Raw genomic sequence first — 23,580 nt, forward strand, 5'->3', positions numbered from 1 at the left:
AAATTATCTATATATCGTATTTATTGTGTATAGTACTAACAAATGAAAAAATCAAAAAATTATTTTATCGTTGAGACATCATAATAATAAATTTTGATAGATAAAAGTTGTGCTCAGAACCTGCATAATATTAGTACTAGCAGAAGTTTTCCCGTTTAGTGCTAAAAATGCGTTCCCGTACTCCGAAATCTAGCAAGATTAGCACTTCTCTTTAAACAAAAATAGCGCCGAATAACAGCTTCTCCTGTTTTCTGCCATACAATTTTGGCCTAGTAGAAACTAGCAGCAAGAATTTTCATTGGCATCTAATATGTTAGCTGATACGTTGATTTTGACATTTATGCAATTTCCGTCATTTCTCCGTTCCCGTATTTTTTAAGAAATTTGTATGGGGAAGCAATTTTTGACAATTCGCTCTTTTTTCTAACATAACCATTAAAAAAGTACGGAAACACAATGAAAAATAGCATTGTAACAAAGTAATTTAATATTTTTTCACATTGTTTACAAATTTTGATACTAAAATTTGTTGTTGCAGCAATTGACCATCTACCTTGTTTATTGTGATACGTGAAAAGTGTTGCAACTTTTGGTACTTTTTTAGGCAAAAACAGGGTTGTATATCATGTGTACTGTGATTTCGATGTTGATTTCGCTGAAATCACGAAATTAGATGATTTCATTTTTGTATGCGAAATCATGATAAATTTAGCTTGATTCCGCGCGAAATCACGAAACGCCTTCGAAATCACGAAACGACGCCGAATGTAAACTAAGCATTAGCATAACACTAATATGCTTTTTACATTAGAACAAAAATGAGGTTTTAGAGTTCTTGCGTCATTTATTTGCTAAAACAGGCAACATTTTTCGTCATTTACCATACAAAAATAAATTACGATAGCTACGTCATTTATTCTAACCCTGCGTTTACAAATGACAGGACAGTTGACTTCATGTATTGATTGTCAAAATCCCACAACTTGCCTGTGTGACGTTGGCGTCCCGACAACTGCAAAAACAGTTGTAAAATTTTGAATGAAAATCATCGACATCTTTTTGTTTTCCGCTCACATATTTTGTTTTTGTTCATGTTCTTTTGTTTTCAACACATTTCAATTATTATCTCACTTATTTTTACAAAAATGCCAAAAATTTGTCTTCCTTACTGTCTGTGAAAAAATGATGGCCAGCTGGGAGACAAACGACAAATGTATGTATGTGTTAGTAAATCAGAGTTGTATTTGAAGACAAACTGTCTGGTGTAAACGCCTAGTAAACAACGCACAAAAACACCATACTATTATAAGCATACGAGGGCGGTTCGGAAACTTCTTAGCCTATCAATGAAAGAGAATAGTTAGTTTTTAAAAAATATTTTTATTTTCAATATAATATCCTGAAACTTCAATACACTTAGTCCAACGCTTTTCTAGCAATTCTATCCCTTGATTAAAATAGTTTTCCTCAAGGTCTTCAAAATAGTGGTTTACAACTGTAATTGCATCTTCATTTGAGGTAAAACGCTTGTCAGCAAGGAATTTTTTTAGATTTGGTAACAAGTAAAATTCACTGGGAGCTAAATCAGGAGAATAAGGTGGGTGGTCAAGCAATTCGTACTTTAATTCGTTGATTTTAGCCATTGTTAAAACACTCTTGTGCGCTGGTGCGTTGTCTTGATGAAAAATTATTTTTTTTTTGTGTTGTAAGCCAGGACGTTTTTCTCGAATTTGTACATTTAATTGATCCAAAAGGTTGCAATAGTACTCTGAATTTATTGTTTTACCCTTTTGCAGATAGTCAATCAATAAAATACCTTTGAAGTCCCAAAAAACCGTTGCCATAACCTTAAGCACTAAGGCACTTCCTCCAGCTTCAGTCCATTGTTTGGATTGTTATTTTGTCTCTGGAGTATAGTGGTGGATCCATGTCTCATCAAAAGTTATGAAACGACGCTTAAAATCCATTTTATTTCGCTTAAAACGATCCAAACAAGCTTGAGAAATGTTCATTCTTATACGTTTTTGATCGACTGTTAACAAATGCGGCACCCATCTTGCAGAAAGCTTTTTCATCTGCAGTTCTTTATGCAAAATTTAATGGACTCGATCATTTGAGATGCCCACGATATTAGCAATTTCACGCACTTTTATTCGTCGATCATTTAATACCATATCATGCACTTTGGCTACAATTACAGTTCTTGTTGCTGTTTTTGGACGTCCACTACGTGGTTCATCTTCAATGCTTGTACGACCACGTTTAAATTCAGCAACCCAATTTTGTACTGTTGCATATGAAGGAGCACTTTCACCTAACACATTCACCATATCATTATGAATTTATTGTCCCGATAAACCTTTTTTATGTAAATATTTAATGACAGCAGGCATTTCTAATTTTTCCATTGTAAAAAAATTGCGGATGCGTCTTTTTTGAACACCTGTTTCTATATGAAGGAGTTGCCAGATCGAAACAAAATTAACATGTGTTCATAACAGAGATGGAAGTTTCCAAAACACTTAACTTTTTTCTGATTATACCGCGCTTTTTGTGCTAGGCTAAGAAGTTTCCGAACTGCCCTCGTATTGTATGATGGAGAAAAACAAAAATGACCAACAATAACAAAGGTGAAAATAAATGGTTAAAAAACTTGCAAAAATTATGTTTTTGTTTTTGAATTAAGTCAAATCAGTTGATACACATTTGTGTTGTGAATTCCTATTTTTGCGGAATAAAATTATTGTGTACGTGTGTTGTATGATTGTGTGCATGTGTATGTGTGAACAAATGACGCAAAAACCAAATGTAAATAAACTTCATTTATTTCTAGGATTTCGTAAAAAGAAATCATATCCGGTGCTAATCTAAAAAGGCTTCAAGTTCACATTTACGTCCACTCGATTTGAACTGTCAATTCCATTGCTTAAACGTAAAATGAAATCCAATGGATTTCAGATGAGTTTTCATTTGACGCATACGCAAAGGAATTGACAGCTGAAATCGAGTGGATTTCGTAAATGTAAACCAAGCATTAAACACAAAAGCAACAAGTGGATTTGTTTATATATTTTTTACATTTTATAAAAATCACGAAAAATGAATGAGTGTCAGGGTTTCTCCACATAATCGAATTGTGGATATAATTAAATGTTTGTTCCAATTTCAGATTGTGTACATTGTTTTGCAGTTTTAGGAACAGTCGAAAAAAATAAACTGGGATAAAGCTTTACCCAACCTTTATAATTAAAACATGTGCAAAATGTACGTGAACGGAAAAATGGAACAAAGGTAAATAAATCAAACTCAACGTATCAACCAATCAGAAACCAGAAAACACATTGCTACTTTTACTCGACCAAATTTGTCGTATTAGCGCTATTTGTGTTTAAAGAGAGGTAAAGCATAGTACACACGGTCCAACAAAACTGACAGTCAACGTACTTTTACGGCAATTTTCTGGCAAATAAAAACGTTTTGTTAGCTAAAAATGATTGAAATACAGCATTTAAGGTATAATTTAGTGATTAGGTAATTATTCTGCTAGACTTTGATATTAACGAAATAGACTTCGATGACTGTCAGTTTTGTTGGACCGTGTGTACTATGCTTAAACATTTTACAACTTTTTTGAGTACAGAAACGATTTTATCGCAAAAAAGTTGCAAAAACAGTATAAACTTTCTGGTTCTACAAAGCTATTTTCTGTATTGCTTTTGTCTCAATTTTTTTGTTTTTATGTCAATTTTGCAATAGTTGGATAGTTAAATCACCAGAGTTGCTATATGTGTTAATTTGATGTGTCGCCCGGTTGCTTAACAACGCAATCGATAACGTAAACATCGCAAGTGTTATCGATTATATACAATCTCAAGTCACCGGCTGCAAAGTTTTTTGCGAATTATTCAAGAGATTGGTGGCTGGGAAGGCAACAAGTTATATTTTTTATAGACGAAAGTTTTTTAGTTTTTGTTGTAATTTAATTTTGTTAATAACAGTTATTAAGTTTTTATTTCTAATAAAAATAATTTCCTAACTAAGAGTATTAAAACTTGGTCCAACGATTCGATAATAAGAAACAAAAATCAGTGAATCAAATCAAAAATGTCGGCTACACGTATTCTCGGTGCAGTGGCACAACTCTCTAGAAGGCAATTTATGCAAAACAGATGCAATCGCTGTAAGTAAATTAGGTCATATAACAATTTTTTGTTAACAAACAGATTGTGGATAAAACGTTAGCTGTTTATTATCACTCTAGTCTGTGGTATTTGCAAATATTTGACAAACCACGAACCCCAGACTGGACTTTGAACTTTGTACCATATACGAGCAATCTCACAATACATACATATAAATCTTATATGTATGTAAGTATGTACGTGTATAGTATATAATCACCCTTGTCATTATTATTATCAGTTTTTTTGGGGGGGACAAGACAATTGATTTTCCCCCTTTCTGGACAAGAAGGGGTACAAAGTATTGCAATTTAAGTGTTTCAACGTAGACGTAGTTTGTTTAATCATGGGTTTGTTTTATGATTGGTGGCCCATTTATGAAAAGATAACGTCTACGTTTATGTCTGAAGAGAAAAAAGGCCAAAATCTGTTTCGCAAAGTTTTGATAAATGTATAGCTTGGTGAATGTTTATGCAATAAACAATTTATTTATGGAATTAACTGATTTATAAATAGTTTATTAACAATAATATTGTAACTTGTTGACCTTTATGTTTTTAATTACATATTTAAAACGCTAAGTAACATAATTTTTTGTATCGATTTTAGTTGTCAGCCAAAACATCCGCATGATGTCTGCCGCCGCCGTTCAACAGAAAAATCTCCGCACCAAAGTTGTTGATGGTGTCCTGGTTGTAACATTGGATACTCCCGGAGCCAAAGTCAATTCTTTGGGAGAGACACTTAGCCAAGAATTCGAGCAGGTCTTGAAGGAATTGGAAAGCAATGCTCAAGTCAACTCCGCTGTTTTGATCTCTGCCAAGCCAGGTTGTTTTGTGGCTGGTGCTGATATTGGTATGTTGGAGAAATGTGAAACAGCTGCTGACGCTACAAAAATCTCTCAGGAAGCTCAATGGATGTTTGAACGTATGGAACGTAGCCGTAAACCCATTGTGGCTGCCATTAATGGTGTCTGCCTTGGCGGTGGTTTGGAATTGGTTTTAGCCTGCCACTATCGTATTGCCACTAAAGACAAGAAGACCAAGTTGGGCTTGCCGGAAGTTATGTTGGGTCTTTTGCCTGGTGGTGGTGGCACTGTACGCTTGCCCAAATTGACTGGTCTCCCCACCGCTTTGGATATGGAATTGACTGGTAAACAATTGCCTGCTGAGCGTGCCAAGCGTGCTGGTATTGTTGATTTGCTCGTCAGTCCCTTGGGTCCCGGCTTGGGACCAGCCGATCAACAGACAATCGAATATTTGGAAAAGGTAGCTGTTCAGGTGGCCAATGATATTGTTAGCGGTAAAATTAAGGTGAGTGAAATTTTATGTCACAATTTGAATATTAAAGGATTAAATAAGGACCCATGTTGATATGAAAAATATTTAAATACTTCCTTTCAAATTTTGTGAGGTGTTTGATTCCTCCTAAAATATATCACAGCTCTGTTGTTGTTGTTGTAGCCACACAAATATGTTTTTCGTAGGAGATCTCCGTTAGAATACATGTGGTGATCTTCGTAAAGAATACCAAGTGGTCTTTCTTTAGAAGCTCAAATCAGAGTGGTCTTCTTATAGAGGACCTAGTGGTCCAGATTCAGAAATTTTTAAAAAAATCCACGATTATTTGCTTTATGGTCTTTGGAAAATATTCTTTAAAAAATCCACGATTATTTGCTTTATGGTCTTTGGAAAATATTCTTTAAAAAATCCACGATTATTTGCTTTATGGTCTTTGGAAAATATTCTTTAAAAAATCCACGATTATTTGCTTTATGGTCTTTGGAAAATATTCTTTAAAAAATCCACGATTATTTGCTTTATGGTCTTTGGAAAATATTCTTTAAAAAATCCACGATTATTTGCTTTATGGTCTTTGGAAAATATTCTTTTAAAAATCCACGATTATTTGCTTTATGGTCTTTGCAAAATATTCTTTAAAAAATCCACGATTGATGGTCTTTGGAAAATATTCTTTAAAAAATCCATGATTATGTGGTTGACGGTCGTTGGAAAATATTCTTTAAAAAAATCATGATTATTGGGTTATAGGTTTCGGGAAATTTTTCTTTAAAAAATCCACGATTATTTATTTGGTTGATGGTCTTTGGAAAATATTCTTTGAAATTACGATTATTTGGTTGGTGGTCTTAGGAAAATATTCTTTAAAAAATCCACGATTATTTGGTTGAAGGTCTTTGGAAAATATTGTTTAAAAAATCCACAATTATTTGGTTGAAGGTCTTTGGAAAATACTCTTTGAAAAATACACGATTATTTATTTGGTTGATGGTCTTTGGAAAATATTCTTTGAAATTACGATTATTTGGTTGGTGGTCTTAGGAAAATATTCTTTAAAAAATCCACGATTATTTGGTTGAAGGTCTTTGGAAAATATTCTTTAAAAAATCCACGATTATTTGGTTGAAGGTCTTTGGAAAGTATTCTTTAAAAATCCACGATTATTTGGTTGATGATCTTAGAAAAATATTCTTTATAAAGTCCACGATTATTTGGTTGGAGGTCTTTGGAAAATATTCTTTAAAAAATCCATGATTATTTGGTTGACGGTCGTTGGAAAATATTCTTTAAAAAATTAATGATTATTGGGTTATAGGTTTCGGGAAATTTTTCTTTAAAAAATCCACGATTATTTATTTGGTTGATGGTCTTTGAAAAGTTTTCTTTAAAAAATCCATGATTATTTGGTTGAAGGTCTTTGGAAAATATTCTTTGAAAAATCCACGATTATTTATTTGGTTGATGGTCTTTGGAAAATATTCTTTGAAATTACGATTATTTGGTTGGTGGTCTTTGGAAAACATTCTCTAAAAATCCACGATTATTTGGTTGAAGGTCTTTGGAAAATATTCTTTAAAAAATCCACAATTATTTGGTTGAAGGTCTTTGGAAAATATTCTTTAAAAATGCGCGATTTTGATGGTCTTTGGAAAATATTCTTTAAAAATGCGCGATTTTGATGGTCTTTGGAAAATATTCTTTAAAAATCCACGATTTTGATGGTCATTGGAAAATATTCTTTAAAAATGCGCGATTTTGATGGTCTTTGGAAAATATCCCTAAAAAATCCACGAGTATTTGGTTGATGGTCTTTGGGAAATATTCTTTAAAAAATCCACGATTATTTATTTGGTTGATGGTCTTTGGGAATTATTCTTTAAAAAATCCACGATTATTTGGTTGAAGGTCTTTGGAAAATATTTTTTAAAAATCCCCTATTATTTGGTTGATGGTCTTTGGAAAATATCCTTTAAAAAATCAACGATTATTTGGTTGAAGGTCTTTGGAAAAAATTTTTTAAAAATCCACGATTATTTGGTTGTTGGTCTTTGGAAAATATCCTTTGAAAAATCCACGATTATTTGGTTAAAGGTCTTTGGAAAATATTCTTTAAATAATCCACGACTATCAATTTCTAATCTATTTCTTATCTTTTTTACAGATTAACCGTGAAAAGAGTGGCTTGATCAACAAAGTTACAGCCATGCTGATGGACACCGATTTTGTTAAGAACAAAATTTTCGATACTGCCCGTAAACAGGTGATGAAAATGACCAATGGTCTCTATCCTGCTCCATTGAAAATCCTCGAGGTAATTCGTACCGGTGTGGACAAGGGAACTGAGGCTGGTTATGCTGCTGAACATGAAGGTTTTGGCTATCTTTCAGCTACACCAGAATCCAAGGGTTTGATTGCCTTGTTCCGTGGTCAAACTGAATGTAAAAAGAATCGTTTTGGCAAACCCGAAAAAGAAGTTAAAACCTTGGGAGTTTTGGGTGCTGGTCTTATGGGTGCCGGTATTGTCCAAGTTACAGTAGACAAGGGTGTTAAGGTTGTCATGAAAGATGCCACCGAAGCTGGTTTGACACGTGGTATTGGTCAAGTGCAAAAGGGTTTGGAAACTGCTGTGAAACGTAAACGTATCACTGGTTTGGATCGTGATAAGACCTTGGCCAATTTGGTACCCACATTGGATTATAATGAATTCAAAAATGCCGATATGGTTATTGAGGCTGTCTTTGAAGATATTAAAATCAAACATCGTGTAATTCAAGAATTGGAAGCTGTAGTGCCCAAGCATTGTGTCATTGCCACCAATACTAGTGCTATTCCCATTACCAAAATTGCCGCTGGTAGCTCCCGGCCTGAAAAGGTTGTCGGTATGCATTACTTCTCGCCTGTTGATAAAATGCAATTGTTGGAAATTATTACCCATCCTGGTACCTCACAAGATACCATTGCCTCTGCTGTTGCCATGGGTTTGAAACAGGGTAAGGTTGTTATCACTGTGGGTGATGGTCCTGGTTTCTATACCACTAGGATTTTGGCCACAATGTTGTCGGAAGCTATACGGTAAGTAATTAACAAGATTTGGGAAATTAAAATTCAAATGTTTTTTGTTTTGTGTTTCAGTCTCCTCCAAGAAGGTGTCGACCCCAAGGAATTGGATGCCTTGTCCAAGAAGTTTGGTTTCCCTGTTGGTGCTGCCACCTTGGCCGATGAAGTTGGCATTGATGTTGGCTCCCATATTGCTGTTGATTTGTCCAAATCCTTTGGCGAGCGTTTTAGCGGCGGCAACCTGTCTGTCATGCAAGACATGGTCTTGGCTGGTTTTCTTGGACGTAAATCAGGCAAAGGTATTTTCATGTATGACAGCCAAACCAAGGGCAGCCGTCCCGTCAACATTGAAGCCTTGGAAATTTTGAAACAAAAGTATGCCTTGGTCTCCAAGGGAGCCAATACCCCCGAAGACATGACATTGCGCATGGTATCACGTTTTGTCAACGAAGCTGTTTTGTGTTTGGAAGAGAAGATTTTGCACAACCCCTTGGAGGGTGATGTTGGTGCCGTTTTCGGTCTTGGTTTCCCACCATTCAGCGGTGGCCCATTCCGTTGGGTTGATCACTTCACTGCCACCAAATTGGTAGACAAAATGAATTCCTATGCTGACCTCTATGGAGCTCCCTTCAAACCAGCCCAAACTTTGGTTGACATGGCCAAGGATCCATCCAAGAAATTCTATCCTCAAAAAACTGGGGCCTCGAAATTGTAAACTAAGTCTAAAACTAGGTTACTTAATATAAGTTTAAACAAATTGTGTCACTTCTACTTCCCCGCGCCTAAGCAGTGTTTTGAACACTAAAGTATTTATTTTTCAAAAATAATTTGTTTTTCCGCTCTCCCCTACACAACGCAAACACTTTTCTTATGCCTAGCATTCTAAAGATATGTGGTTGTTGTTGTCCATTTTTTAAGTTTAAAAATTGCATTTACAAAAATTGCTTTGTTTTTGTATTATAATTGCCAAAACCAACGAAGAAATGTCTTAAAGAGAAAATATAAAATGTCCACTCATTTGTAATAATTTTTTAAAATTGTTTTCATTATTTTATTTTCACACATCTTGTAGACTGAAATCATAATAATAATTAATAATAGTATAATAAAAAATTAACAACAAATTTTCTTTGATGAATGCACATTACAACACATCGAGCGATTGTAGGTAGTGTGGCGGATGATTGGTTTGTTGTCTTGAGCAACATAGTTCCATTCCGTTTTTTTTTATATTTTAAAATTTAAACTAGGATATTTGATTAGATTAAGACTGCCCAACTAACTGCTACTCCTCCTTCGTCATCTACTTGTGCCAATCTCCCCTTGAGGAATTTCTTCGCGTCTTGCTACTTGCATTGGGCGTGGTTTGACTAGTCACATTGTTGTTGCTTGTGTGGTGGTGATTGGCATTATTTGTACTACTTCGCTCCAGTGGATATCGCTCCACCACATCATCGATTAGCTCTAAGATACCAATTTTAAGTTTTCGCTTTTGGTGGGGCGTTAGACCAGCAATATCTGGCAGAATGCTACGAAAGAATTCCATATCGGCCTGTTCGCCAGCATACATGTGCATTTGCCCGCTGGTTGTGGCCTCACTGGCATGGCACTCGGTTTTTATTCGTTTCGGTTCGTGGAGAAAATCATGATGTGAGGAATCACGTCTAATATTCGAATTCACATAATCTTGTACTGCTCCATCTGGTGTCCTCAACTCGGACAACTGGACATCAGGTATGAAATTTTGCATTGTATTGGCGCTGGCGGTATCACTTAGAGGTGGTGAATTGGGATTTGCTTGCATGTGTAAATTTGCCGCTATGGCAGGATCAAAAGCATCAATCGTCTCCTCATCCTCGTTATCGGAGAGTGAATGTTTCACCTCAAGTCCTCCATGATCTTTGTAGTTCATTTGTTGTGGTGGCACCATTACTTGCAGTGTTGTGGATATTGAATTATTTTGTTGTTGTTGCACATTTTGCAATTGTTGTTGTTGTTGCTGGGAATATTGATAGAGGGTGGCCAGACTACTGTTTCCATCGAGTGAATTTCTGGTTGATTTAAGGAAAGGCAATAAAAATGCCATGTGTTCGGTAAGGTAGTAGGGTTTGTGCTGGGGATCATTTCCACTCTGTTGTTTGATGTAACGCGACAGGCAGGCTCGCAAATTGCGCCAACGTTCCTTGCAGTGAATCACTGAAATAAGGAAAGGGAGAGAATATTAGAAGTGAAACCGTACAATTAAAAAACGGATTAGAGATGTCCTCACTAAGCCTGATGATCTTCTAATTATTAGAAACACGAAAAGCTATTCTCGTTGATGGCAAAATAGGGGTCTTCTAGAAGATTCATTGGTCGAGCCATATCAGAATCCAAATAATCTTATCAAACGGCCTAATTCCATGAGAAGACTAAGTCGCTTCTATGAGAAGATTTTTTGGTCTTCTGTAAGAAAAGAGACTTTCCGGTCATTTGTATGGAGAATGGGAATCTGTGTTGGGAAGACTTCTATGAGAAAAAGTTTCGAATTTCTATAACATCTTCTGTTGTCTTAATCTTTAAAAAATCCACGACTTCTGTGGTCTTTGGTGTCTTCTAAAAATCTTTAAAAAATCCACGTCTTCTGTGATCTTTGGTGGCTTCTAAAAATCTTTAAAAAATACACGTCTTCTGTGATCTTTGCTTTCTTCTAAAAATCTTTAAAAAATCCACGTCTTCTGTGATCTTTGGTGGCTTCTAAAAATCTTTAAAAAATACACGTCATCTGTGATCTTTGGTGTCTTCTAAAAATCTTTAAAAAATCCAAGTCATCTGTGATCTTTGGTGTCTTCTAAAAATCTTTAAAAAATCCAAGTCTTCTGTGGTCTTTGGTGTCTTCTAAAAATCTTTAAAAAATCCACGTCTTCTGCGGTCTTTGGTGTCTTCTAAAAATCTTTAAAAAATCCACGTCTTTGTGGACGTTGGTGTGAACCTTTAAAGAATCCGTCTTCTGTGGTCTTTGGTGTCTTCTAAAAATGGTTAAAAATCCACGTATTCTGTACTCTTTGGTGGGCTCAAAAAATATTTAAAAAAATCCACGTCTTCTGTGGCCTTTGGTGGGTTCAAAAAATCTTTAAAATATTCACGCCTTCTTCTAAAAATCTTTAAAAAATTTACGCCTTCTTCTAAAAATCTTTAAAATATTCACGCCTTCTTCTAAAAAACTTTAAAAAATCCAGGTCTTCTTCTAAAAATCTTTAAAAAAATCCACGTGTTCTAAAAATCTTTAAAAAATCCACGTCTTCTTCTAAAAATCGTTAAAAAATACACGTCTTCTTCTAAAAATCTATAAAAAATCCACGACTTCTTCTAAAAATCTTTAAAAAATCCACGTCTTTTTCTAAAATCTTTAAAAAATCCAAATCTTCTGTGGTGTCTTCTAAAAATCTTTAAAAAATCCACATCTTCTGTGGTGTCTTCTAAAAATCTTTAAAAAACCCACGTTTTCTGTGGTCTTTGGTGTCTTTAAAAAATCCACGTCTTCTGTGGTCTTTGGCGTCTTTAAAAACTCCACGCCTTCTTCTGTGGTCTTTGGTGGCCCCTAAAAACCTGGTTGGTTGCCTTTAAAAACCTTTAATAAATCCAAGTCTTCTGTGATCATTCATACCCACTAAAAATCGTTAACAAAATAACTGTTATTCCCTTCAAATAAGTCCTCGGACCTCACTAAATACATCTACAAATCATTGGAATTTCCTTTAATCCTTCTTAAAATCTCAGAAAATCCATTCTATGCCGTCTTTAGGTTCAACTAAAAATCCAAATGATTACCCACTTTGCCATCAATTCCACTTACCACTCTCTTTGGTCTCCAGCGAAATTTGATACCAGGCCTTCTCTTGATTATCACGATTCCGATATTCGGGTACCTTTTTGTCATACAAACACTTGTGATGTCGCACCAGATTTACAAACCGGATATTGAAATCTTCATCCGTTTGCATGGTACGGCTAAAATTACCCGGTGTTAAAGATGGTGCTGGATGATTTAAAATTGGGGTAATCGTTACGGCCCTTTGATGGAGGATATTGGGCGGAGTTGTTACGGTTATTTCATTGGTGGTTGTGGCGTTGGCTGTTGTTGACGAAGTTGTTGCAGTTATTGTTGTTGATTGTGGCATGTTGTTGTTGTTGGTGCAATTGGTGTTCTCTTTATCGTTGTTGCTATTGTTAGCGTTGGAGTTGTTTTTGTTATTTGGTTTTTTATTACAGGAATCAGTATTTGTTGTAGAAACAACGTTGGTGCAAGTTGTGTTGCTGGTGGTGTTGTTGTTTCCCTCTGCGGTGGTGACTGTTGCTGCTTTGGTTACGGTGCTGTTGTTGTTACTACTACTATTATTAGAGGCTTCAGGAACCGATGTTGTAGTGGTCATTGTTATTCCAAAATGTTCCACAATATGTTTTCTTTTTTAGTCTATCAATTTTTCAAAAAATCTATAACTTTGAGATTTTGTTGTAGTTTTTTCTTTTTCTTTTAATTCACAATCTTGGCTGGCAGCTTCCTAATGGCGCGGAATACAACGAATATGGTTTGGTGTGGAGCTGCTAACTAACTTGCTCGCGGTTGTGTAATAAATAACTGAAATAACAAACAGAAAAATATGAAAAACAACATTTTTTAGTAACTGTCAGCAGACAGCAGCAGCAATGGCCGAGGTGGAGGCAGCGGCGGTGGGTTCAAATTATACATTTTAACATAATTCAAAACAAACAACAAGTTTGTGTTTACTTGACGTTCATATCTCGTGGATTGCTGCCTGCTGCTGCTGGCATAGGAAGAAAAAAGCACCAATCGCGATGTGTGTGCGTGTGTTTCTGTGACTTTGTATAACAGGCGCGCTTTTCTAACAAAATTTTCGTTTTGTCGTTTCTCACTCACCATCCAACAACATACAATAAAACTGGAGCCCATAGTCATCGTCATACACCTGTCGCGAGGTGTTTCTCAAAAGCTCTGTCATTTGTTATTCTCTCAAATTTAGAGAGAGGAACATGTCAGTTAGACGTTGCATGAATCAGTTCACGTATTACACGAAAAGTAAACATGCAGGGATGGAAAAGTCATAATATTGTACAACACTATGAAACACTGAAAATGCAAACTTGTTGGTACGCATTTTTTGTAATTACATATTGAGACTACAAAAACCCTAGTTAGGTTCTGTCCTGACAGATCCAGTTTGGATTTTATGGTCTCATCTAAACCGGACTAAGACTACACTCCTTTGCATTTATCCGGCCTTTATATTAGAAAAGAATACGAAATTGGACTTGCTGCATTTAGCAATATTATAGCCCTAAACTAGTAGAACATATCTGTTGAACAGACCACATAAGAAGTAGCTCTATCTAGGGCATTAAAATCGATAAAATATAGAACATTTTACATAATTTCTGGAATTTTGGTCGGTATCAGCTAAACTGTTGGGAGTTAACACGTTCGCGGGCGCAAGCAAATTCAGAGAGGTGAAAAAAAATGACACCCAATTATTTTCGAAATTAGTTTTTTTGTTTTTATTTATTAATTATAGATTATTGTTATTTTTTATTTATTATAGAATGTATCTTGTTGAAATAAATCGTATTATGTATATTAATCACCAAAACTTAAGATTGTATACAAGTAAATGAACAAAATGTGAATGCTATAGCATTAATGTGAATGCTATAGCATTCACGTCATTTTGCATCGGAATGCTATAGCATTCACGTCCGCGAACGTGTTAAACAAAGTAGCCTTTTGCAAAAATCTTCCAAATAATGTTCTCATCAATTCTTCAGAACATTCTAAAATGATTATTTTTTTTCCTTGCCCTTATCTACACATTTTCTTTAGGAGTCTGAAGAATATTCGCATTGGTTTTCGAGATATAGCCCCGAATTGATTTTAAAAGTCAATATTTAACCATGCTTAGATGGGGCCATAAAATCCAATCTGGATCTGACACAACAAAATCCAACTAGCTTTTTTGTCGATTGGGTCTGTACTTAAAAAAAATCCTCAGCTTAAATTATTTGCACAAGATTGCCTTAAAATTTTTGAACAGTGAAATTTAACCATAAGGTGTACAAAAATTAATTCCTGGGACAGATTTTCATATTTATGAGCTGAGATTTCTTCTTTCCTTAAAAAACACTATTTGGGCGGAATATGTCAGTTAAGAAGATGCAAGCGTAGATAGAGGTGGGAAACAGGAGAGTTGAAAAAATTAAAATAAATAACCAGTCAGCTTTGCTGACATAGATATATCTCAATTTCGAATAAATGTTGGTGCCTGTACCAACTCATTGACCCATGTTAACCAAAACACAGACCTACATAGATATGTAAAAGAATTTTAAGGGATTTGTGATTCATAGATAACTCGAATCGTCAAATTACAGTTAATTCGAATAAAAACGTGGCGAAAACCATTAAAACACATGAAATCGATGGGTAACTTTGAGAGTCAATGAAATTAAACAATGTCTGAATGAAATATCGGTAACTTCGTTCGAGAGTTATCGTGAGCACCAGCCAGACGTACAGGGCTTCATCGACACCTTAGTGTACATATGTTGGTATTTGTATTGTTTTTCAGGGTTGCATGCTGCTCCAGAATTTTTTGGTTCGTGGCGGGACGGATGAAAACTCAGGACCAATGTGGATGTGCTCAATTTGTCATATTCGCATCCACCACACTCAAACTTCAATGAGATACAATAGATGCCTGGAGTGGGTGCATCTCAGGGGTTGCTCTGGACTCGTTCATGTGAGGGGCTAAGACAGGGACTATGTTGCTGCTTGCCGTGTGAGCACAGCAGCGATTCGTCGTCGTCATCAGTATACGCGACTCCCCGCAGTCCAAGTACTGAAAATGCATCCTTTTAGCAATTTAACTGCGAGGTAAGTTCGAGGAAATAGTATACGACTCGGAAGAATCGCGGTGACAGGAATGCGGGAAACCAAGATCAACAACAACAAGATACTGTGGAAGGATCTCTCCAGAAGTGGATGTGGGGGATTAGCTTTCCAATTGCACCAGTCTGTTCAAATAAGAGTCTGGCTCTAATGACCCGTACATGGTATGTATGTATGGGGGTAGCGGTCAGGTGTGGAACTGTAAAGTTAAGAGTTGCCTAACGTATACATCCCGCCCATAAAAAGTTGTACACCAGGTTATAAGATGAAGGTCATAACCAACTGCTTTAGAGCGACTTTAATACTCATCATGAATTGTGGCACTTGGTTCGCGGCAATGACTTGAGGCGTATAGTGCTGGCTGAGCCGGTCAATGAGGACGCCCCTAGCAGAATTAGTGGAGAGTGGCACAATTTGCCAGATATAGCCATCGTGACACCTGGTCTGATGTCAACTGGAAACCCGTCGCTACTCTTGGGTCAAACCATCTCCCATAATTTTCTCTATCATCAGTCCGGCCGATGGGAAAGCTAATTGCCGTTATTTTAGAGAGTTCTCTAATCGTCGCTTCAAAGATCTGTCTAACATTTCTGATGTTCGGGTTGCAGAGAGGACGTTTCGAAACATCATCACTGATGCCGCCCCTCGCTTTAAACCAGAATTGAGACCAAATTTTCCAGCAAAGTCGGCGGAATTAGCAAATGAGCTTTGTCGAGGCAAATCCAGTGACCCCAGAGTCAAGGAGTTGACACTGGAAATTAACAGGTTGGTCGGTGAGGATAAGTGGAAGAGTTGCATCATTGGAGCCGGAATAAGTGAATTTTGGACAGCGGCTAAGTCACTCACGAACTCCGGGAAGAAGAAAGATAGAACATTAGTCATATTTGGTGACGTTACGCTGGCTGATCCGAAGATCCCCTTATTTCTCTCCATCAGCAGACTGCCTGATTTCATCATCTCTGACCACCGCATTTTCGTCAATCATGAGTATATGGCTTTAATCACCAACCCTTCGGGTATCATCAGAGAGGACGTGCCGAGACATTATCACTGCTGCAGTCGTGCGTTTTGTACCTGCTGGTCGAATAGCCAAAGTGAGGCCAAATTTCCGTGATCAGCTTAGTCATGCCAACTCCAGAGTCAGGGAGCAGACACGTCAAGGTGGGGTGATATCTCCGGAACTGTGTAACCTTTACATCTTCTGTATTTCACCGCGGAGAGGAGTGCCGTATCTCCTCTTTTTTGGTCTTCTATCACGCTGCATTGTCAGAATATAGTTTTTTTTATCGTCCACTTACCATCTTAAAGGCTGCCTGCTTTTATTGTAACTATTGCATAGACATTGGGAACCACCGTGGTGCAGTGGTAAGCACGTCCGCCTAGCACTCAGATGGTCTGCCGTTCAATCACGGAACAGAACATCAACATTTTCGGCGGTGGAAAATCCCCTCAGTGTAATGTCGGCTTACATTTCCTCAATATTTCACACACATTGATAGAAGAGAAGTCGCCCTGGTCCTTTCGGGGCTGTTGTGGAAACATATGTATGTATGTACATATTCCACTTTTATCGGTTCACTCAATGGCAAATAGTACTAAATTTAATACCATTTAGTACTTTTCGTATATAATTGTACACATAAAAAATATCTCAACCGAATCGAATTTCCAAAAATTTCCTAATACGAAAGTACAGTTTTTTGTGCATTTTAGTACTTTTCTCTTACGACCATACATACACTTCAATATGAACCCTCACTCAGAATTTACATTTAAGTACTTTTCGTAACCCTTCTACTACGAATTTTCAAAAACCCAGCCATATTGACCACCTTCGGCCCAAGACTAACACTCACCCAAAATTTCAAACACCGTTTCGCATGGGCGTTGATTGTCAGTCAGACATCATTGCTCAGGTATTAAGAGTTTGAGGCAGTTATGAAAATAGGAGTGAATGAGATACGAGAATATATTTAGTTAATATTTAGAGAACCGCGACAACATATAATAAGTGGTTACAGTAATAAAAGACAAAAATAGCAATCGTTTGCTATGAAAAAGTCAAAATCTAATTTTTTAAGATACGAAGTTGAGGAAGTAGGACCAAAATAACATCTAAGTATTTTAGAGGTCCATACCCAATAACCAAATACTTAAAAAAGAAGAAGGCTCACCCGCCAAATAATAAAAAACACATGGCAAAGTGGGCCCACTTGCATAAAAAGTTGCGACAAAAAATGTTAATCAAAATATCAACTTGAAATTTTAACATACAGTGAGTGCCAAAAATATTCGGTTTTCAATTTTATCAATAATAACATCTTAGTACAGTTGAACCTCGATTATCCGTGAATCGATTATCCGTGAACCTCCATTATCCGTAATAGAAAAGAAATGTTGGACTTTTTTCCATTTCTTCTATTTTTCGTTATAAACTTCATTGCCCGGGAGTAAAAACACACTTTCCAATTAATCTGATTAAGCAAACAAAAGGTAAACAAACGAAAACTAGAAATTCTCCCGTATTACACAATTTGTGTATTTATGGTATCACAAAAACCATGGGACAAAGTCAATTCAGATGAATCTGATGATGATGATATTATGTGTCCTTCTAAAATTTGGTGGATTACCGTATCAAATTTAATAAAAATTGCAGATTTTCATATTATTGTACACTATTATGTCATTTTTACTTAAAAACATGTTCAACAAGTAAAAAAGTGTCAGTCGGCTTTGCCGACAGATATATACCCTCAGCCAAAGTGAAGCGAAACTTTTACCTCCGGACAGATCGAATGTATTTCAGGTCTCTTCAGAATTTGGCCCTTTTTGGACATTTGAACTTGCCGACAATAATGTGGAATAGGAATTAACTGCGCTAAGACACAAATGTTGAACTTCTGTAGGGCAGGTACTCTTAGGGAGGACCTATATTGGCCATTTTAGAAGTTTAACTAAATTTTGATAAAATATTAGGAGATCCAAAGTGATATATTTTAAATATTGGGGAGAAGTACCGAAAGTTGTGGACCGGTATTGCCCATGTGACTAAGTTTGAATATAATATGACGAAGACCAAATGTTGGACCAAATCGGTTGAACAGTTCGAGAGTTATCGCGTTCTTCGACCGCCACATATGGTGACATAGGGGTTTTTACACCTTTCGGGCTGTTTTCGCAAGAAATATGGACTTACCCCTGAAAAAACGTTTACCGTCGTAATGGTGGTAGCGTATGCAAATAGCTTCAACAAAAATCCAAGTGATTCGATAGCAGGTCTTAAAGTGAACTTATCCGAAATTTTGTGTGAGAGGTACCAGAAGGAGTAGACAAATTTAGTCCATATTCGAACCTGATCTACACCATTTTCACATGTAATTCGAAGAATTTCAGTTGTAATTCGAAACATTTCAATTGTAATTTGATTATTTCATTTGAAATTCGAAACATTTCACTTGTAATTTGAGAATTCCAATTGAAATTCGAATTATTTCATTTGTAATTTGAGAATTCCATTTGAAATTCGTATTATTTCATTTGTAATTTGAGAATTCCATTTGAAATCCGAATTATTTCATTTGTAATTTGAATTTTTTCATTTGTAATTCGAATTATTTCATTTGTAATTCGAATTTTTCCATTTGCAATTTGATTTTTTTTTCATTTGAAATTCCAAATGAAAATCTTCGATTTACAAGTATAAATATTCAAATTACAAATAGAAAAATTCGAATTACAAATGAAATAATTCGAATTACAAATGAAAAAATTCAAATTACAAATGAAATAATTCGAATTTCAATTGGAATTCTCAAATTACAAATGAAATAATTCGAATTTCAAATGGAATTCTCAAATTACAAATGAAATAATTCGAATTTCAATTGGAATTCTCAAATTACAAATGAAATGTTTCGAATTTCAAATGAAATAATCAAATTACAAATGAAATTCTTCGAATTACATGTGAAAATGGTGTATATCTGGTAGATATATTAGGATGTGCAAAGTATGGATTACATCGGTCACTCCCTTCAAGAGTTATCGTGCGCAAAATTTTTCCGAACATTTCTGAAGTTCTGTGGGGGAGGTACCTGAAGGAGTGGACCGATATAGCCCATCTTCTAATTTAAAGTATGTTTTGGTAAAATATTACGAAGGCCAAATTTTGGACCGAATCGACAGATCCGTTCGCGAGTTATCTTGCGCTCCTACCACTACACACGGTTTCATAGGGGCTTTTTGCAACTTTCCGGCCATTTTCTCGGGAAGTATGGACTTGCCCCTGATGAAACTTGTACCTTCGTATAGGGAACAGTGAATACAAGATGTTACAACAAAAACCAAGGCGATTCGAGAGCAGGTCCTAAACTGAACTTTTCCGAAATTTTGTGTGGGAGGTACTCGAAGGAGTTTACCGATTGAGTCCATATTGGAACCTCATCTAAGTCTGGTAGAAATTTCATAATGTGCAAAGGATGGACCAAATCGGTTACTCCCTTCAAGAGTTATCGTACGCACAAATTTGCCGAAAATTTTCGAACTTTTGTGGGGGAGGTACCGGAAGGAGTGGACCGATATAATCCGTCTTTGAACTTGAACTAAGTTTGGACAAAATATTACGAAAGCCAAGTTTTGGACCGAATCGGCAGATCCGTTCGAAAGTTATCTTGCGCTCCAACCACTACACACGGTGTCATAGGGTTTTTTGTAACTTTCAGGCTATTTTCTCAGGAAGTATGGACTTGCCCCTAATGAAACTTACAGCGTCGTATAGAGGACAGCGAATACAACTTGCGTAAACAAAAATCAAAGCAATTCGAGACCAGGTCCTAAACTGAACTTTTCCGAAATTTTGTGTGGGAGGTACCCGAAGGAGTGGACCGATTGAGTCCATATTGGAACCTCATCTAAGTTTGGTAGAAATTACACGATGTGCAAAGTATGGACCAAATCAGTCATTCCCTACAAGAGTTATCGTGCGCACAAGTTTTGCGACAATTTTTGAACATTTGTGGGGGAGGTACCTGAAGGAGTGGACCTATATGGCCCATCTTCGAACTTAAATCGAATCTGGACAAAATATTTCGATACCCAAAATTTGAACCGAATCGATTGATCCGTTCGAGAGTTATCGTGCGCACCAGCCAGCCAGACAGACAGACAGACAGACGGACAGACAGACAGACGGACGGACATTGCTAGATCTACTCAAAATTGTCTGAAACGGATATCGTACAAACATACTTGGGGTCTAAAACCATTATTTCGATGAAGCACATTTTTGGTGGTATCAAAGTGTAAATACCCTCTTTAGCCTAAAGGCTGAGGGTATAAAAACTTCATAAAAACTTTGCCTCCATTATCCGTGAAAATCGATTATCCGTAATGCCTCCGGTCCCGACCATCACGGATAATCGAGGTCCGACTGTATTTTAGAAGACCATGTGTTTTTTTATTCTTACCCGAAATATAGATTTTCTATATTGGTATAACAGCCTGTTTACATTATAGCTTATTGGCGGGTGAACCTTCTTTATGAGGATTTATATGTAAACGTGCTCTCTACCGATATCAGTGGTTTAACAGGTTATTTCCAGTAATTCAAACTTCCCATCTCTGTTGGTATCCAATAAGAATTATCCATACCGAGAGTAACTTTCTTATTTGAGAGCCCAACAAGACTTACGAAATGTCATGACAATGATGAAAAGTTTCTTTTGTTTATATTACAACTCTCCCGCCTAAAACGACGAGCTTCTCTTATCACAACAAACCATTTATTGGGGTGGGTATGACAGAGTGGAATGTAATAGAGGAAGAAAAAGGTGGAAATCTAGGTGGTTTTTCTAACTGTTTAACACCAAACCAAAGCTTTTGAACATTGTTGACAAAAGCTCTTCCTCATCAAAAGACGACAAAAAAGAAAAACAAAACAATGTTGATGTCGTTGTTTTTGTTGTTGCTTGCTATGTGGTGTGGTTTTGGGTCGTTCGTTCGCCCGTCAGACAAGTTAACTTAAAAATGACAAACAAATAAGTCGACCGTTCATTCGTTCGTTTATTTGCGTTTGAATGTTGTGTTGTTTTGAAACTGTGTGACGAACGGTGTTGAAGATGAGACGACGTTGCGGGCAGGCATGCATATTGTTGTTCTTGTTGTTGCTGCTGACAGTGGGTCTTTTATTGTAGGATGTTAATGGTGGGGCTGTTGTGGGGGGACAAGATGAGATTATTTTCAACTGTGTATAGCTATTTATGTTTGTGTGTCGTTTTCTTTGGTTTAGGTTACGTTTCTTTGGCGCGTTCATTGTGTGTTTATGTTTTGTTGTTTTTAAAACGAACGAATGGATGGACGTATGGGTAGTTGGTTGGTGTTATTTTAGAATGAATTTTGGTATGTAAGTCGTCGTTGTTGTCGTTAGTGTTATTATTCTCTGTTTATCTATACAATTTGTTGGATTTTTCTCTGTTTTTCCTACAACTTCAGATGCTCTGTGTGCCAGCCTGAATGCTCTTGTTTGCTTGCTTGGCCTGTTGTTGTTATTTTGGGTTGTTGGTCGGGTCCGTCCAAAGAACGTCCAACGAACTATTAACATACATTCACACATGCGAACAAAACTGTGTAGATAATAAAACGACACACAACAATAATAACAACAAAGGCAATGACAACGACTGACTGAGCAGCAAGCAAAACGACAAAACACAAATATCTGTATCTGCTGTATCTCTTGTTGTTGCTGCTGCTGTTCTTGTCAGTGAATAGTCAATGTTGTTGTTATTGTAATTACTGTTTGCTTGCTGGCTGCCTCTATCTAGCCAGCTAGTAGGTTGGTTGTCTCCTCGCAGTACCCCTCTTTTGTTGCTGGCACCTTCTCTTCCTCCCCCCGCCGTTCACCCATCAACCACTATTGTTTTTGTTATATTGTGTGTTTATGCTGCGGACTTTGTTGTTCTTTTTGTTGGTGATGAGGATGGTAGTTGTTGTTGTTCTTGTTGTTTTTCATACAAATTTAGTTATCTATACTTTTGTAAAACACACAATTTCGCTTCTTCTTCATTTTATCGCACAGGTTCTTTTGTTCTTGTTGTTTTTATGTTATGAAATTGTTGTATTTATTTAATTTTTTTGTTATTTTTATTTTAATTTCTACGTATTAAAATAATCACTAGAACGTACACACACACTCACACAAACACATGAATTACACTGCGTGTTTTGTTTGTTTACCTTTTGTCAAGAAGAAAAAAAACTGTTTGGAGGTTTCTTTAAATTTGAATGGAAAAAATCGCGGACAACATTTCCGATTTTCTTGAAACGCTGCTCTTCTTCGCCATCACTCAACACTGACTGTCATCAAATAAACGTCAATGTTCATGTCTCAGGGTGTTACGTGTATCTTGAATGTTTGCTTCGCTTCTCTCCTCGCCAACTTTTCCTCTCTCCTTCCACCTCTTGGAGGTTTTTGTTATGTAGTTTGTGTGTCTATTATTTGTTTTTTCAATTCATTCAAATCGTTATTTGTTTAACACAATTTTTAGATGTGTGTTTTCCACGTCGTTGTTGTTGTTTTTTCCGTTAAATTTCTTATTCGTTGTTGTTTTATTCGATTCCACATGAATATGTTGTTTCTTAGCACTGACACAACACAACAATAAAGAAAAAAATAGAAAGGCAAATTTTTACTCTGCCCCAGAGTAGTTTCTTTTCAGATGACAGACTAGAGGAAGAGCGAGCAAAACTAGCGCGCTTTACAAAATGACAAATGTTTTCCGTATCAAGCAACAAATTCAACTAACAAAGCATAGAACAAACGAAATGTAGTCGTCGTCAAAACAACAATAACAACAGAAATACATACATACATTGTACGCACATACATACATACACAACGAGAGCGCAGCAGTACCTTTCGTTAGTAGGAACTGTATTTATCACAAAATACACACGACAAACGAACAACTTTCAGTGAACATTTTTTTGCTGTTGTCTTATCGGTAAACTCAGAAAACAGCCAGCGAACCAACCAGCCAGCAGAGTCAAGCTCACATAAAACAAACAACAGGCATATCCCTCTCGCCCCATGATTTCCCCA

The 23,580-nt window shown here is 36.4% G+C and overlaps 3 protein-coding genes across 10 annotated transcripts in view; 1 reads left to right on the forward strand and 2 right to left on the reverse strand.

Annotated features, from left to right (window-relative positions):
• The window catches only part of Shawl (Shaw-like), a 278,379-nt gene that overhangs the window by 145,092 nt on the left and 109,707 nt on the right, over positions 1–23,580 (reverse strand). The gene's annotated exons all lie outside the window — the stretch shown is intronic.
• Positions 3,584–9,566, forward strand: Mtpalpha (monolysocardiolipin acyltransferase Mtpalpha). Its single transcript, XM_073966846.1, has 4 exons — positions 3,584–4,180; positions 4,791–5,494; positions 7,644–8,554; positions 8,615–9,566. The coding sequence occupies exons 1-4, from the start codon at positions 4,105–4,107 to the stop codon at positions 9,252–9,254; spliced, it is 2,331 nt and encodes a 776-aa protein (XP_073822947.1). The 5' UTR covers positions 3,584–4,104; the 3' UTR covers positions 9,255–9,566.
• brwl (brickwall) lies at positions 9,557–23,450 on the reverse strand. Of its 5 annotated transcripts, none has more exons than XM_073966848.1 (4): positions 22,716–23,287; positions 13,458–13,667; positions 12,375–13,157; positions 9,557–10,735 (listed from the first exon to the last, which is right to left on the reverse strand). In XM_073966848.1, the coding sequence occupies exons 3-4, from the start codon at positions 12,949–12,951 to the stop codon at positions 9,843–9,845; spliced, it is 1,470 nt and encodes a 489-aa protein (XP_073822949.1). In that variant the 5' UTR covers positions 12,952–13,157; positions 13,458–13,667; positions 22,716–23,287; the 3' UTR covers positions 9,557–9,842. The 5 variants fall into 5 exon arrangements, with proteins under 5 accessions (XP_073822949.1, XP_073822951.1, XP_073822952.1 ...); XM_073966850.1 differs by lacking the exon at positions 13,458–13,667 and adding an exon at positions 17,754–17,914; XM_073966851.1 differs by lacking the exons at positions 13,458–13,667; positions 22,716–23,287 and adding an exon at positions 23,395–23,450.

The sequence above is a fragment of the Musca autumnalis genome, unplaced genomic scaffold (assembly GCF_047663935.1).
Source record: "Musca autumnalis isolate F117 unplaced genomic scaffold, ASM4766393v1 scaffold_2, whole genome shotgun sequence".
Lineage (NCBI taxonomy): Eukaryota > Metazoa > Arthropoda > Insecta > Diptera > Muscidae > Musca > Musca autumnalis.

Bases quoted from the DNA above. Each gene is read 5' to 3' on its own strand.
- Mtpalpha (XM_073966846.1), top strand. From the start codon at position 4,105: ATGTCGGCTACACGTATTCTCGGTGCAGTGGCACAACTCTCTAGAAGG. The intron at 5,495-7,643 runs GTGAGTGAAATT...TCTTTTTTACAG, and splicing joins TTGTTAGCGGTAAAATTAAG to ATTAACCGTGAAAAGAGTGG. The intron at 8,555-8,614 runs GTAAGTAATTAA...TTTGTGTTTCAG, and splicing joins ATGTTGTCGGAAGCTATACG to TCTCCTCCAAGAAGGTGTCG.
- brwl (XM_073966851.1), bottom strand. From the start codon at position 12,951: ATGACCACTACAACATCGGTTCCTGAAGCCTCTAATAATAGTAGTAGT. The intron at 10,736-12,374 runs GTAAGTGGAATT...TCCTTATTTCAG, and splicing joins GCTGGAGACCAAAGAGAGTG to TGATTCACTGCAAGGAACGT.